The following is a 15,624-nucleotide window of genomic DNA, read 5'->3' on the forward strand; positions in this document are numbered from 1 at the left end:
GTTGGCGTTCGACTCAGCATGATTTTACTGCTTGGTGATTTCGACCGCCTTTATTACCATTTCGTCTTACTGTTTATTGTGTATGTTAAATCGCTCCATGTACAGCACTTTGTATGCAGCGATGGCTGTTTGAAAGTGCTCTATAAATACTGTTGACTTGACTTGACATTTCAACAATGCAAAAAAAAGGAAACGATCTGCATCAAAACTAATGTTTATTTGACAGTGTCGTTTTGCCTTAAGCGCAAACTACAAACACGCTATACATCGGCTGTCATGACCTTTAACGTCCGCTTGGTGGTGCGCTTACCGAACTTGCTTCGGAATGGCTGCTGAGACTGTTACTGCTGTAAGGCTGTACAAGAATCCGCACCTTGGTAAAAATGATGAATTTTCAATAGACAATATGTAATGTGTGCAGAATTCATCGCACAATATTTGCCATAAGGAACGTAAGCTCATTAAATATGTACACATCCTTAAGTTTCCCTTTACAAGTGAGGCGTTAAAGGGGTGTGTCGGGGTTTCCAGTTTGTGTGACCATTAACCGAAAGTGTTTGCACACACCCACGTGACTTAACATAACAAACGTGACAAGTCACGTTGTGAGCATGAAAGACAGTATTCCCACGCCTAGATTCAAAAGGAGCCACAGGTCCAATTGAAGTACTGTATTATCAGTTTACTCCTGACATATATAGAATAATGCTACAGTAAAGTCTAATTATCAAGAAAATGGTAATATAGTAATTCACATAGCTCAATTTATATTAACTGGAAAGTGCTTGTGGAGTGGTGCATGTTGATGGCTGATAATCTATAATTAATTGTGTAATGTTCACATACCCAATAAAATATATACTATTAGTACAGTATCAAGAAATTGGTAGTGTAGTGGTTGGCAGCTGATTCATAATTTATATTGCCTAGAAATATGTCCTCTAAGAATTCACATAGCTGATTAATAAAGTCAATGTTTATCTAGAAATTAGTCGTGCACACAGATGACTTTCTATAATGATCTGAAAAGGTAGTAATGGTTCACATAGATGGCAGATAAAGCCTATATTATCCGAAGGATGTGACTATAGTGGTTTACATAGGTGATTCATTAAAATTATTATCCAGAAATTGTTAGTTTAGTGGTTCACATAGCCGATGAATACTCACTGATATCTAAATATGGGTAGTCTGATGGTTCATATAGATGAATAATAAAGTCTTATTATACAAAAAAAAATGTTGTATAATGGTTCACATAGATGACTACCTGGAAACTGTGTAGTGTTCCACAAAGCAGAATAATAAGGTCTAAAATTGTTAGCTCTACCTTAGTAATGCTCTTGTTCAAATAACTGACCAATTGTCAAAAACTGTCATGATCAAGCTACCTTACGTGTGACACGCTCAACAAGGCCGCAAATTCCTTCCAGCACTTTACATCCTTCCTCCTCTGCTATTGTTTCCCTAAATAACATTTCAGCTGCACCCGGTGTAGTTTGATGGATGTACCTACAAAGTAGATACAGAAATCTTTCCAATACGTTTCTGAACCTTCAGCACTTCCTCTTTTTACAACATGACGTGACACGCTTGGAGGCAGCTACTCAACGCAACGCTTGACGGCAAAGAGGGAAAATCCAACACAGAAATGAAAGTCATATCCTGAAAGCTCCGTTGTGATGCGATGAATCATTGATGAGGCAACAGTTCCGGCTGTTGCAACGTGATGATCGTCCTCCATCATTAAGCAAATAGTTTTTGGTGGATTTTGGCAGCTCACTTATCCATAACCCGGTTGAAGAGTGTCTTTGGATGGTGGCAATGACGACTCAACAACAAGATCAATACATCATTATCCAGGCATTGGTATAGTGTAGTGGTTGACATAGCTGACCGGTAATAGTCAACAGTTCATTGAATACATAATTTATGAGCACTTTAATACAGTACATTACATTATTCACTGCAGGTGTCCCATTTTGACGAGTTCGTACAGCTACATATACTGTGTGAGCTACTTCTTGTCAGCATGATTTGCGGCCGATTCTTGCGGTTGAGCTATCTAAAAGCAGCGTAGCTAAAGAGCAGACAGAAACTCAATCGACGGAACAGAGGCGTTTCCGCTCACTATCTACCAAAATGAGTTGGTGCGCAAAGGATTCTGTTCAACTGGTGGGTGGGGGAAGGAGGACGGCGGGCGAGGTGAGGGTTGGTCAGAGTGCCTTTCACTTGCTGAGACTTTTCACCAACTCCAGCTCCTTCACTGGCTTCCACTGCTGGTTGATGGTGATGAGCTGCAAGGGGGTCAGAAAGAAAATGGATCACGATTCACAAGTTGAATTTGATAGAGACTAATTCTACTTGCTGATTTTTGCAGTCATTCAAATGTGTCCAGGTTGTGTGAAACACTCTTGGAAGTGTTGTGTCAAATTTACATGACATTTATTTCTATTTCACAGGACTTTTGTGAGCCATTGTAACATAAAGCAGAGATGTAATATAACGCTGCGCTTAAAGAAAGGAAAGTAAACTTCACTTGAAGAATGATTACATTAAAATGTACCTGGGTTACAATAATTTTGGATTTTTCAATAAAGTTACTTTTTATTTTGTTTTGACTTTAGTTTTTTAAAGTTCAACTACCGTAGCTTTAATTCATTTACCGCAAAAGTTTGCTAGCTTTGATTAGTTGCATTTTTTTCATGTTGCTTTTGGTTAAGTTTTTATTAGTTTTTGTATTTGACTTTTTTGGTGTGTCTACGGGGTATTTTTCAAGATTAAAAAAAAAAAGTCGTCAAGTGTCTATGAAAGTAAACTACAATTAACAAATGACTGTTTAATCTTTCTTCCAGACGGTCAAACATCCATCCATCCATCCATCCATCCATCCATTGATCGATTTTCAAATCGTCTTATCCTCACGAGAGTCGTGCTGGAGCCAATCCCAGCGGCCTTTGGGCGGTAAACAGGTTCTACAACAAATAATAAATTATTTAATATCCACCTGGCACAGTAGTTTTAGTAGCTGCATCTTTTCATTTGCCAAAATTTCAGTACAGAGGTGATTTGATTAATGAGTGGCGCAACTTTACGAATATTCAAGTTGTGAGACATGCTTTGATTTGCGAGCACAAAGCAATGGTAGCGAACTGGCCAAATGAAAAATCCAACATAAATCAGCTACAAGCTGTTCATTCCAACTTCCACTTGAAGTCTATCATCAAATTAAATAAAGAGAACGGCAAGTTGTACCAAACGTTGCCTTTATTGTCCACTACCCGAGCTGACACGTAATGCAAAATAAATAACGAATAGCATCAGTGTCACCGCCGTATAACCATTAAGCAGCGGATATGTGAATGGTGGCTAAACATTGGACAGATACTGTAACAATACACACAGGCATATATTCTTTCTCCTCAGTGAACAACGACAAACATTATTGCGGCTTACTGAGGAGTTGTGACCGTCATTGTGCATATCTGTATTCTGTACCTATATTACACTGTCCCCTAGTGGTCATAGCTCACATATCAAAAGGAGCCACACAATTATATACTGCGGCTCATCAGCTAGTTCCTGCGGAAGACTGGTAAGGTGGGCCTTCGGCCCACAAAAGTGTTGTTGCTTGGTTCAACTTTTTGTTCATCTTCATTGCTTATCGCGAAAATAAAGAGATGTTTAGCTCTACTAAATAACTAACAATTTCATTGCAATGCTTGTGGGTAGACAACATTTTTTCGCTAAGATGCCCGCGCGATCGTAGTGAGCCACTGCCTGAGCGGCGCAATGGCGGCGCGCAGCTGCGCGGTGAAGTAGGTACATTTTGAAAAGGGACAGACGGAAGGACAGACCGCGTGCGGGACGACGCGCAATATATATATAGATTAATCATGATGTAAAATTTGTTTCATTATGTACATTCTGGGTGGCTCGGTGATCCGACGGTTAGCGCGTCAACCTCCTAGTGCAGAGGTACCGAGTTCAATTCCAGCTCCGGCCTCCTTGTGTGGAGTTTGCATGTTCTCCCCGGGCCCACGTGGGTTTTCTCCGGGTGCTCCGGTTTAATCCCACATTCCAAAAACATGCATGGCAGGCTGATTGAACACTCTAAATTGTCCCGTGGTCTGAGTGTGAGCGTGGATGGTTGTTCGTCTGTGTGTGCCCTGCAATTGGCTGGCAACCAGTTCAGGGTGTCCCCCGTCTACTGCCCGAAGACAGCAGGGATAGGCTCCAGCACCCCCTGCAACCCTTGTGAGGATAAAGCGGATCGGAAAATGGATGGGTATGTACATTCTATTTCATTGTGTTACAACTATGTTTTTGTTTTTTTTTTTGCATGAAGTACATTACTGTAGAGTGCTACCCCCCCCCCACCCCCCACCCCCAAAAAATGTTACAAGAACCAATGAATGACATTTCTAATCCATTTCAGAGTTTGGTTATGGTTCGCTAACAGAAGCAGAGCTGCTCATTGGTATGCAGGCATACACATTAATATCAATTTGTCTGGAAAACAGACTGGACTGTGTGTACTTATTCAATAACATTGCTTCCTCTATGACTCAGCAGCTTCCACTCGCACTCGGGAAACATCCGTTTTCATCTCCGCTCAAATTTGAATGAAGTAGTGTACACCAACAAAACAAAATGGGCTTAAAGTTTTTCACCTTTTGGGGTTGGGATGGATCCACTCTCTCCCATGGTTCTGGATTGGAGGTCTTATTCAAACTGAAAACAATACAGATCCAACAACACAATCAAACCTCTGATGTGAAAGCACAAAAACAAAACAGTCGACAACAACAACTTACGCATCACTCACATGACATCAGATTTGGTGAAAAGAAAGTAGATGGATGCCATGGTGGCTCCGGTCGCGGCGAAAGCCATGAACCCAATCAGCGGGATCAGCTGCATGCAATCGGAATTGGAAATTAAATATTTCAAAAAAGTGAATGAATGAAACCAAACTCAGCTTTGATCACTCACAAAACATCATCCAATTCAGACTCACCTCTTTTTTCTTCTTCAACATTTGGAAAAATCCTCTCATTTTGCACAAGTCCTTTGATACCTGATGAGAAACAGGCCATAGCTGTACATTAGCCCTGTCGAAGATTTCCAAAACGTTTCCTTTAAATTTTCATTGGAAGCTAAAATGGATATTTTTGAAAATTCAGTAATGCCTTGAGATACATTTTTTTTTCCATGACCACGCTTGTGACTCGCATCACGTTTCTTCTATGAACGATGGAAATTAAATGAATGGTAAAAATATACAGTTTGCCTGTAAGTATTGTTATCTGTCAACGTGTGTTGCTCCACCATTTGTGTTCAAATATCTCTTGTTGAAAGGGTTATAATACCATGACAAGGATGCTACTTCTTAGAATGTCGACAGCGTTTTGCATTGTTTTTAGCATTGAGCTAGCAGACTGTAAGGTTCTGGTTGTACACATGTAATTTTCTTTCATTAACTTCACAGTAACCTTCAAGTAAGAGTGTAAAAAAAAAAAAAACTAGTGAAAGGCTCTTTTTGAAGCATTGTTCAAAATTGCCAAACTGCTGTGAAGTGAGTTCACTCTTGAAATTTTTGCTCACAAGTCAAATGAATAAATAAGCTTTTAAATCCAAAAAATATATATAAGTCTGGTCCCTCATATCTCAAGGGAGTACTTTCCAGATTGGGATCTGTCCATGGGATTTATTTATGTGAATTAATGTAATGGAAACTATTATATTCAAACATAAATACAAATATTTTCTTTTTTCAGGCATCCATGCAAAATAAAGCGATGAAAAAGCCTGACATTTCAACTGCTTTATTTGTAAGAACAATATAAAGTTTTAACCATTTGATCAAAAAAGCAATTATTTGACCAAATAACAAAAACACGAATGCTGGAATATGAAGCAGCTCCCTACACCAACCTTTTTCTAAAATTATCAATGACAAACAATGAAGTCCCATTCACAATGCAATCTTATCTCACACTTCTCAAGCTACTGCATTTTTATTGAACCCTTTCGAGCAATGAGCTCATCAGAGTCAACTGTACTTGCATGAAATATGCTTAAATCAGAATATAATTCCATCCAAAATTATTTCACCCACCTATATTTTAAGAGCCAATTTTCTCTTTGGTAATTTCCCAGGTTATTCCAGTGAATATCCACAACTTGGCACCACTCTGGCTGTTTCTAAAAGTGTCATCTGCGTGGAGCAGCTCTCACCTTTAGTCGTCAAGTAGCTCTCGGCGTGAGAGTCAGTGAAGCATCGCTTCCGCCTATTCCCGGCTGAGATAGGCAGTGACGACGAGGTAACTGGCACGTAGACACACACAGCTCCCTGCTCTGCTATTCACCAGGGGAGAATTGGCCAACCATTAAAGTAGCGGATCAATACTGTACATTCAATAGCGCACAGCGCCCCCTTGCATCCTAACGGGAGAATGCACTTTGAGAGGCAATAACAAGACACTAAAGATCTTTTTTGGGGTTGTTTTATTAAAAAGAATTGTTGGTGGAACTTTACATTTTCTTACAAGATGCTATTTGGTATGTTTGGATTTGCTGGACTGTGAGGGACGGCTTGGTTTTCTTGAGAGACTGCAGGAAGTGCACATGTTTGATGCTCGACGCTTCCATGTTTTCTTCTAACGCCAGCAGAGCAGCCTGCAATACAAAAACACAAGTTTTCATATCCCTGCCGCTTCTGAGAAAAAGAGAAATTTTGACATTTCTATCCTGATCTGAGACTTAAGAAATGCTCTCCATTACCTCTTTACAAAGGTTTTCCAGGTCAGCCCCAGAGTAAAGATCGGTTTCAGCAACCAGCTCGTCCAAACACACATCAGGAGCCACAGGCATGGATTTTGTGCACACCTTCAGGATGGCGAGACGGGCCTAAACACAAGACAAGTCACATTTATCAACCCACAACTTTGAAACTCTGCAAAGAAAGCCAAAATGGCCCCCGATCACCATAAAAAAAAAGACTTCAGGATGATAAAATTATACATTTTCCTTATTTTATTTTTAATCCTCTCTCAAAATGTCTGGAGGAGGGGAACATTTTAAGCTTATTCTGAATAACTCCAAAAACGCTTCTGATTGAAGGTTTATAAATTACTGTCACTAACATCTATGCCAATTTCCGTTAGCCTGTCTATGGCGTTTTACATTGTACATTAGCATTAAACTAGGGAACTTTGGCTTGGCACTATGTGAACAAGTGGTGTGTTCTTTTTACTTCCACAAAGTGACAATAGTGATACCATTTCTTGACAGTGAAAGAGTAAAAAAAAAACGGTCTCAAGAATACTTTATGTGTTACGGTTTTTGTTTTGTGTGAGGGCGGGTAAAATCATTTTTAAAAAATCTATTTGGTATAGTGGGCGGCCCGGTAGTCCAGTGGTTAGCACGTCGGCTTCACAGTGCAGAGGTACCGGGTTCGATTCCAGCTCCGGCCTCCCTGTGTGGAGTTTGCATGTTCTCCCCGGGCCTGCGTGGGTTTTCTCCGGGTGCTCCGGTTTCCTCCCACATTCCAAAAATATGCATGGCAGGCTGATTGAACACTCTAAATTGTCCCTAGGTGTGAGTGTGAGTGCGAATGGTTGTTCGTCTCTGTGTGCCCTGCGATTGGCTGGCAACCGATTCAGGGTGTCCCCCGCCTACTGCCCGGAGACAGCTGGGATAGGCTCCAGCACCCCCCGCGACCCTAGTGAGGATCAAGCGGTTAGGAAGATGAATGAATGAATGAATATTTGGTATAGTATCTCTAAGTAGCGGATTTTCAATTGTCGTAGGTGGCTTTGGATAATCAGAAAGATAACAATGAATTTGATGAGAGCCCAGACACGGGCATTCTGACTTTTTCTCCCTGAAATTGTTGATTTCATTGAGATAGTTTATATAACATGTTTTTACTGACAACTAACTAACCTGTTGATCTGGTGGTGGCACATAAAGAATGTGGTCCAGTCTGCCAGGCCTCAGAAGGGCACTGTCCAGACAGTCGGGTCGGTTTGTGGCTGCTACAACCATCACGTCTTTGTTGCACACGTCCTGGCTGCTCATCTGTCAAAGACCACAAACGTATACGAGCAGCAATTTGTTACTTTACACTAATGAAAGAAGAAAACGCTGAATAAACTGTTTTGGGGAAACAGGAACAGACTGGATGACTTTACTGTTAAGAAATAAACTGGTTTTAAAACGTGTAATTAAAGCAAAAGTCACACACACATTGGAGTATTTGTGCGTTAATGGGTGCCTTTAAGAGGCGTGGCCTCATGTTTGACATGTGGTCTAACCTGTTCTGCAGTCTGATTTTCCTCTGCTCCCTCGACCTGGAGGATCTTTGGCGTCCCCATCCTTTCAAGCGTCTTCAGGCCGACGCCGTCCATCTCATTGAGAAGCACGGACAAGAGTCGAGTCTGAACGCTGCTAGGCGCTTGACCGTTGCAACGCGAGCCGATCACAGAGTCGATCTCATCCAGGAAAAGGACGCATGGAGCGCAGGCCCGCGCTTGACGAAACAGCTGGGCAACAGAGGGGAGTTTGCAGATGAAACCCAAAATGAGGACACGAATAGATGAGTCAAAGCACCTGTGACAAAGCCTTCTCCGAGTCTCCCACGTAGGGCGAATAGAGGTCAGCGCCACTGACAGAGAGGAAGGTACAATTTGAGGCCGAGGCTGCCGCTCGGACCAGTGTCGTCTTGGCACACCCTGGGGGCCCATAGAGAAGGACGCCACGGGGGCGACACAGACCCAGGCGGGAGAAGGCTTCGGGGTACATCAGTGGCCACTCGATACTCTTCAAACATAAACACACACAGAGGAACACAATGAATGGAAAGAAAAAAACACAAAAGGAGCTAATATGGTGAACCCCTCTCCTTCATGATGAACATTCCATTTTTGTGCTTGGGCCAAAGCAATAAGCAGATGTTCTGGCATCTACATAAAACAGCATGTATTGTATTGTATTGTATCTTGGTACCATGGAACTACGTTGAAGTGAGTGGAGGAGCTTCATTTAGACAGAAGTAGTGGTTTGCCAACATTCTGTAGCACGTAGATAGAGCAGGGGTCACTGTATTGCTCAATTTAGAATCTGATGGCCTCAAGTTGCAACTTTTCCCAATGATACTCCAAATTTTTAAGAGAATTTGTTGACAACTGTGATGCTCTTAGATTTCCTCACCACTTCCAATGCAAATTTGGATCAAAGTAAAAATAGAGTGACATTTTTCTCTCTAATGGAAACATGTCAGCACAAAATGTGTCAAAATACCCAATTGATGTCAAGTATAAGAACACAAACGAACCATCCGTCTAATTTTCTAGACCACTTGTCCTCTTTGGGGTGGCAAGGGTGGCTTCCTCAAAAGAGGAAGGAAGGAAGGAAGGATGGTAAAGAGGTTTCTGAAATTTTGCTGACCTTATTTAGATTCAACCAAACTAGAGTGGAACAGTGACGTGGTACAATTTAACTTTGAAATACTGTACTAAACTGGTACTGCTCATCTAGTCCTTAGTTAATACTGAATTGGCATAAATCACTTGCATTTACTTCATCCCACACACAGCTAAACTAAGGCAATCCACATATTACTTTGTAGAAAGTGCTCAGAGAAGGTGAGAGTGAATGATCCTCCAGTTGCCTTGAAATTTTCCCGGGACATGCTAAGCCTGGGGCAACCTAAACATCTCTTAAACTCCGAAAACTTAATTTATCCTTTAAAGTAAAACTTAATTGACTTCATTCACACACATCAACACATCAAAATACTTCCTGCATCATAATTGTTTTGAGCACTTCTGTTCCCCTCTCACACAATGGGCTTGTCCATCTTCTTCACTGTGCATTGCAGACTACATTATGAATCTGTTTTTGATCAAAACTTACACAGGTTTCAACCTTTATGAGTATGACACTGATTATGTGTAACCAACAAGCACGAGAGCTGGACGCTCTTCCCGGTTTTTGCAGCACAGCTGTCCGTGTCAGCCAAGGCAGAAGCAGTAGAGATGAAGTGAAGAGTGACACGAGTGACACGAGTGACACGAGCGACACGAGTGACACTTTTCATCATCAAAATGAGAGCACTGATCAAAATGGTCAACTATGTTAACTGTGGATTAATTCTATTACCAATTACAGTGAAAGAGTTGAGATTACGTGTTACATAATAATCCTTAAGAAAGATTTTAGGAGCTATTTGAGCAGTGCCATATATTTAAAGGGAAACTTTTCAATGCCGCTCCTGTATTGGAAGTGCCTGCAGAGTGTGTAAACAACTACATAGTCTAATATCAGTATCACCATTATGACAGGTTATTATTTCACCTGTCTCAGTTTCAGTTTGATGTCATCCAGACCTCCGATCTGCTCCCAGGCCACGGGAGCAAGATCCGTCCGGCCCAGGCTGCTTCGTAGGCAGGACGGCCGCACCAGCTTGAGGGCCACAAGGAAATGTTTCAGTGCCACCGTCTGCTCCCCTGAACCCTGCGTGGAAAGATGACACAAGGACTGAGCCATGCCAAAATAGAGAAAATAGAAAAAATAATTGACAACCCCTTCAAAGGAATTTGTAATTGTGTACGGATGCCAAAAGATAGCAACAAACCACTAAAATGGAGCGGACCAAAAACTATCAACGCCATACATCGAGCATGAACACAATAATGAAGCCAGGCGACATAAACAACTATAATCTGTTTTATATGACGCATTGCTGGATTCACCTTTGCATTTTCCCGCATAGCGTGCATGGCGGCCTCCCTGCAGAGTGCGCCGAGGTCTGACCCGACATAACCTGTGGTTCTCTGTGCCAGCTCCATTAAATCCACACTGGAACACACCGGCATCTTTTCACATAGAACAGACAAGATAGCTGCTCTCTGGCGCAAGGTAGGAGGCCCGATGATAACCTGAAGATAGCAAATATTTTTTGGACCTTTATGACAATGCCCACATTAATTCAAGTGTTTTTTGGTTTTTTTTTTTTTTTTTTACTTCTCTGTCAAATCTTCCAGGCCTGCGCAGGGCGGGGTCTAAGCTGTCCGGCCGGTTGGTGGCACCGATGACGAGGAAGCGATCCGATCGGTCCACCCCGTCCATCAGCGTGAGGAGCTGAGCCACGAGGCGGTTCTCAGGTGCGGATGAGCTACTTCTTCTTGGGAAAAGAGAGTCCAACTCTTCCAAAAAGAGGACGCATGGACCCTCCTCTGCTGCGGCGCAAGCCTGGTTGAACACACCTCGCAACATCTCCTCACTCTCCCCTGGGCGGGAACGCACAACCTGGAACATCCCAATCCATTGGTAGATAGGAGATACCGTAGATAGAGTTTGAAAGCAGTTTACCTCAGGTCCTCTGACCACAACAAGGCTGGCTCCCACTTCTCCAACCACTTTGCGAACCAGTTGTGTCTTTCCGACACCTGGAGGGCCCACGAGCAGCACACCTTTGTGACATGACACCCCAAGAGAACCCAGGGTGCCTGGATAGAGAAGCGGCAGCTGCAGCATCTCTCTGAGCGATGTGCACACCTAGGGTGAATTGCAGAAGAAAAGGAATTTTAGTTTGTGTTTAAATGAATTGCACAATTTTGTTTTGACTTTAGATGCTTTGAAATAATTTGTCTTGGCTGTGAAGAAACATTGCTCATTCAAATGCAAGCACGCTGACCTCCTCCAGACCCCCGAGAGGCACAGTGACTTGCCCCTGCAGATGGCTCTTGAAGTGCCTGACAGTTTGGATATCAGCAATCTCCACATTAGTTTTGGAAGTGACAAGTCCAGCTGTGTTAGAATCTGGATAGATGTTTTTAATGACAACATATCGGATGTCCATATCAAAGTCCTCCATGTTTATGACATGCTCTTTATGCACGAAGGCACCTTTCAGCATGTCTTTCACAAGCTCATGAACAAAACGAGGTGAAGTGTTTCTCTTAAATTCAACACTTTGGACGACCACGCTTATCGTCATTCCTTTTAGTTTGGGACACGGGACGAGTGTGACTTGCTCAGGATCCAAGGTGAGGCGTGAAGGGGAATGCCTGAGGAGATATGGGGAGCAGCACTTCATGTCCACCTGCAGGAAGCCTTCAGCCAAGTCAGGCCTTGGCCACGCGATGCACAGGCAGCTACCCCCAGGGAGGGACACCAGCACCGGGGAGCCCACACTGAAGCCCAGCGCTGTCATCAAACCTGGACCCAGCCTGCATCTTTGCGAGCCTCGATCTGATGGGTCAACTGACAAAAGCTTCAGAGACGTCATCATCAAGTTGATATTACTTTCCGTCCTGTTTTACGGTCCATTGATAAAATCCATGACGCTGCTACTTAAGGAACTCCGGTGTTTGCTATGCTATTAGCTAGCAGCTACGAATTAAAAGTCACCAGCGACCAATTGAATTAAAAGCAACTACTCCGCTTCATGAAAAAAACCACACATAGACGTTTCCGTATCGTAGTAAATGACCTGAGTACACGCGGCAAGTATGTGAATCAGCAATGTTTACAATATCCAAGTGGCGTGAAAATGAGTTGGTCAAGCAATACGTTTTCCTTTCATTGGCTTCCGTTTGTGACCATGAGAATAAGAGGGTATAGGCGCCGGAAATTGTTGAAAACACGATTAGTATCCTCATTGAGAATGTATCCATTGCTACTTTTATTTACATGCGTAGCTTTGAAATTAATTAAATAATAATTAAAACGAATTAAATAAAATAATCACCACCATTATAATAACTTGTCAACAGCAAAGTGTAATCCAAAATGGTTGCATGTGTATCTAACGTATTGTTTCGGTTGATTCTTAAAAAAAAAGAAATGCTTTGTTTTGTTTTTTTCCTAGCATGGTTGATTCTAAAAAATGTTATTTTCCCCTTTTTTTCTGTGGAACCAAGCCTCATATATGCTGAAAAAACTCACCGCTTCGCGTATTTCCTGTGCTCATTCTACAACACCCAAAGATGCCAAAGCCACGGACAATAAAAAGAAACAATATGTGTGAAGGAAACAGGTTGAAGCGACTCATTCATTTCCACTGACAGACAAGTGTATTTGTGGGATGGGGAGGACCAAAGTTTAGCCTGTTTTCTCTTTGTAATGAGTTTTCACCGCATGTCTGTATTTTTTAGTGGTGCTAGTTCTCCAAAATCAATTGATCTTTAAACTATATCGATTTTAAAGGTTATGTTTAAAGATGATTTTCAAATTATATTAAAGCCTTTTTATATCAATGTACAGTATGTGGTATATTTACGGTATTAAAATAAGCAAATAAAATATATTTAGTTGAGGGTATTTGCAGGATATTACTGCATAGTACAGAATAGTATTTTTAGGCCACTTTCGTAAGTTTAATCATATCTATCTATCTATCTATCTATCTATCTATCTATCTATCTATCTATCTATCTATCTATCTATCTATCTATCTATCTATCTATCTATCTATCTATCTATCTATCTATCTATCTATCTATCTATCTATCTATCTATCTATCTATCTATCTATCTATCTATCCACAGTATCTTCCAATAATTTTTCATATTGCCACATAACTGTCACTTCGGTGCCTCCACGTGTGATGAAAAGGAAATGCATGAATGAAGTCTTCAAAAAGTGACAACACAGCAGCATACACTTTATAAAAATATGCAGAAATATTTGTTTACATTTAAGAGGTGTGTGTATGTGTCATTAAAATGATAGTTTTCTCTGGTCTTTGTCTGTGACTCATTGACTGACGCTAAACCTTTAATTCGATTTTCCCTGCAGTATTTAAGTGGCGTCGGCGACGTGCTTAACTGCTCCTCGGGTGGTCATGAGTACGAGTCACGTGGTTTGCTATTTATCCACAAATAGTGCAGGCGCAGCATGATCTAGACAGCGGAAGGTCGTTTACGGAGTCGTGCGTATTTGTGAGTGGACGTGCAGGTGGCAAGCGATCGAGTCGAGTCGTGGACAGTTGTCGGGCTATACCTGCTTCTGAGGCTAAAGTAGAGCTTTTGATCCAGGCGGAAATCCTCAAAAAAAGGCAAGTCTGGCAATGACACGGTGAAGACCTACCGGTACTTCAGTTTGTGGGTGAATCAATGCAACACAATGGAACCAGGTTATGTCATTCTGTGGTTTAACCTTCTGGACCTATGCTGGCCATTTGCGTCTACCGCACTTAATTTGCATGAATGCTTTGTGAATGCAAATACAAAATAACTAATAACTCACCAAGGATGTGGATGTCGGTCTGATTTGACAATGTAAATGTTAAGCTCTGTAAATATATCTAATGCAGTTAAACTGTTTCCTACAAATACATTTTTGGCACTGTCACCAATTGAAACACATGAAAGCAACATTAAGACCTCATTTACTCGATTGAAACATAAAATTTGGGTAAGAATTGTTTCATTCTCGATTCAATACTGTACTTGACTTTTTGTTATGTTTTCTACCAGCTAGCAAAGCGAGACACTTCATGGGATATTGGTTTATGAAAGACATTTGAAGCCGTGCTGCAAACTGATTTCAGTTAAAAAAATTCACACAGTAAAGGAACAAGCTGTGAAAGGGTTTTAAAGGGAATGAGTACATGATCATACAACACATTTTTTCTAATTAAAAGTCCTTTCAAATCATGCCTCCTTCTCCACTCGTTTCACGTCATGCTACATTCTCAGAATTGACTATCTGCAAACATTGCATGTTTGTTTGTGTTGAAACCTGTTTGTCCTCAGATGTCCCCATTTAATACTCTAAACCACAGGTGTCAAAGTCAAGGCCTGGGGACCAGATCTGGCCCGCCACATCATTTAATGATGTGGCCCGCGAAAGCAAATCAAGCATGTCAAGTTCCATGGTGCTTGCTAAAGTCTGAACCAAAATTTCAAATTGTCGTACGTAATCCGCAATAACAGTCATTTTTCTTGACCTCAGATTTAAAACTAGTTATTCATCAATTTTTTTTTTGTGTGGCGTGTATGTAATATGTGGAGGGGAGTAAACATTTAGGCGGCCTGGTAGTCCAGTGGTTAGCACGTCGACTTTACGGTGCAGAGGTACCGGGTTCAATTCCAGGTCCGGCCTTCCTGTGTGGAATTTGCATGTTCTCCCTGGTGCTTGCATGTGTTTTCTCCGGGTCCTCCGGTTTCCTCTCACATTCCAAAAACATGCATGGCAGGCTGATTGAACACTCTAAATTGTCTCTAGGTGAGCGCGAATGTTTGTTCGTTTCTGTGTGCCCTGAGATCGGCTGGTAATCGGTCTTCGCCTACTGCTCGAAGACAGCTGGGATAGGCTCCAGCACCACCCGCGACCCTAGTGAGGATAAAGCGGTTCGGAAAATGAATGAATGAATTAAACATTCATAACCCTCCAAGGGAAACCATAACTACAATGTGGCCCGTGACCAAAATGATTTTAACACCCTTGCTCTAAACATTTGAGATCCCCGCCTAACTCTCTTCCCTTCCTGCCCGCACACCAACCAGAACGCACTTGGCACACTTTCCATCTATGCCGTCATAATTCCAGATCTCGCGACGAGCCGCAGTGTGTGAGAGATCAAGCCGAGGATTGTGTGTGCGCGCGCG

At 41.9% G+C, this 15,624-nt stretch overlaps 2 protein-coding genes across 4 annotated transcripts; both read right to left on the reverse strand.

The window, feature by feature from the left end:
* Nucleotides 1-1,850: 1,850 nt before the first annotated feature.
* Nucleotides 1,851-6,396, reverse strand: c4h15orf48 (chromosome 4 C15orf48 homolog). Of its 2 annotated transcripts, none has more exons than XM_052063694.1 (5): nt 6,241-6,396; nt 5,021-5,080; nt 4,829-4,917; nt 4,674-4,734; nt 1,851-2,297 (listed from the first exon to the last, which is right to left on the reverse strand). In XM_052063694.1, the coding sequence occupies exons 2-5, from the start codon at nt 5,057-5,059 to the stop codon at nt 2,229-2,231; spliced, it is 258 nt and encodes an 85-aa protein (XP_051919654.1). In that variant the 5' UTR covers nt 5,060-5,080; nt 6,241-6,396; the 3' UTR covers nt 1,851-2,228. The 2 variants fall into 2 exon arrangements, with proteins under 2 accessions (XP_051919654.1, XP_051919655.1); XM_052063695.1 differs by having other exon boundaries at nt 6,122-6,285.
* A 97-nt stretch (nt 6,397-6,493) lies between these two features.
* On the reverse strand, nt 6,494-12,613 carry spata5l1 (spermatogenesis associated 5-like 1). 2 transcript variants are annotated; one of them, XM_052063635.1, is made up of 10 exons: nt 11,705-12,613; nt 11,380-11,565; nt 11,032-11,316; nt 10,761-10,946; nt 10,363-10,521; nt 8,617-8,826; nt 8,322-8,549; nt 7,951-8,085; nt 6,787-6,912; nt 6,494-6,681 (listed from the first exon to the last, which is right to left on the reverse strand). In XM_052063635.1, the coding sequence occupies exons 1-10, from the start codon at nt 12,299-12,301 to the stop codon at nt 6,538-6,540; spliced, it is 2,256 nt and encodes a 751-aa protein (XP_051919595.1). In that variant the 5' UTR covers nt 12,302-12,613; the 3' UTR covers nt 6,494-6,537. The 2 variants fall into 2 exon arrangements, with proteins under 2 accessions (XP_051919595.1, XP_051919594.1); XM_052063634.1 differs by having other exon boundaries at nt 11,032-11,565.
* Between the last annotated feature and the right edge of the window lie 3,011 nt (nt 12,614-15,624).

The sequence above is a fragment of the Hippocampus zosterae genome, chromosome 4 (genome assembly GCF_025434085.1).
Source record: "Hippocampus zosterae strain Florida chromosome 4, ASM2543408v3, whole genome shotgun sequence".
NCBI classification, from domain to species: domain Eukaryota; kingdom Metazoa; phylum Chordata; class Actinopteri; order Syngnathiformes; family Syngnathidae; genus Hippocampus; species Hippocampus zosterae.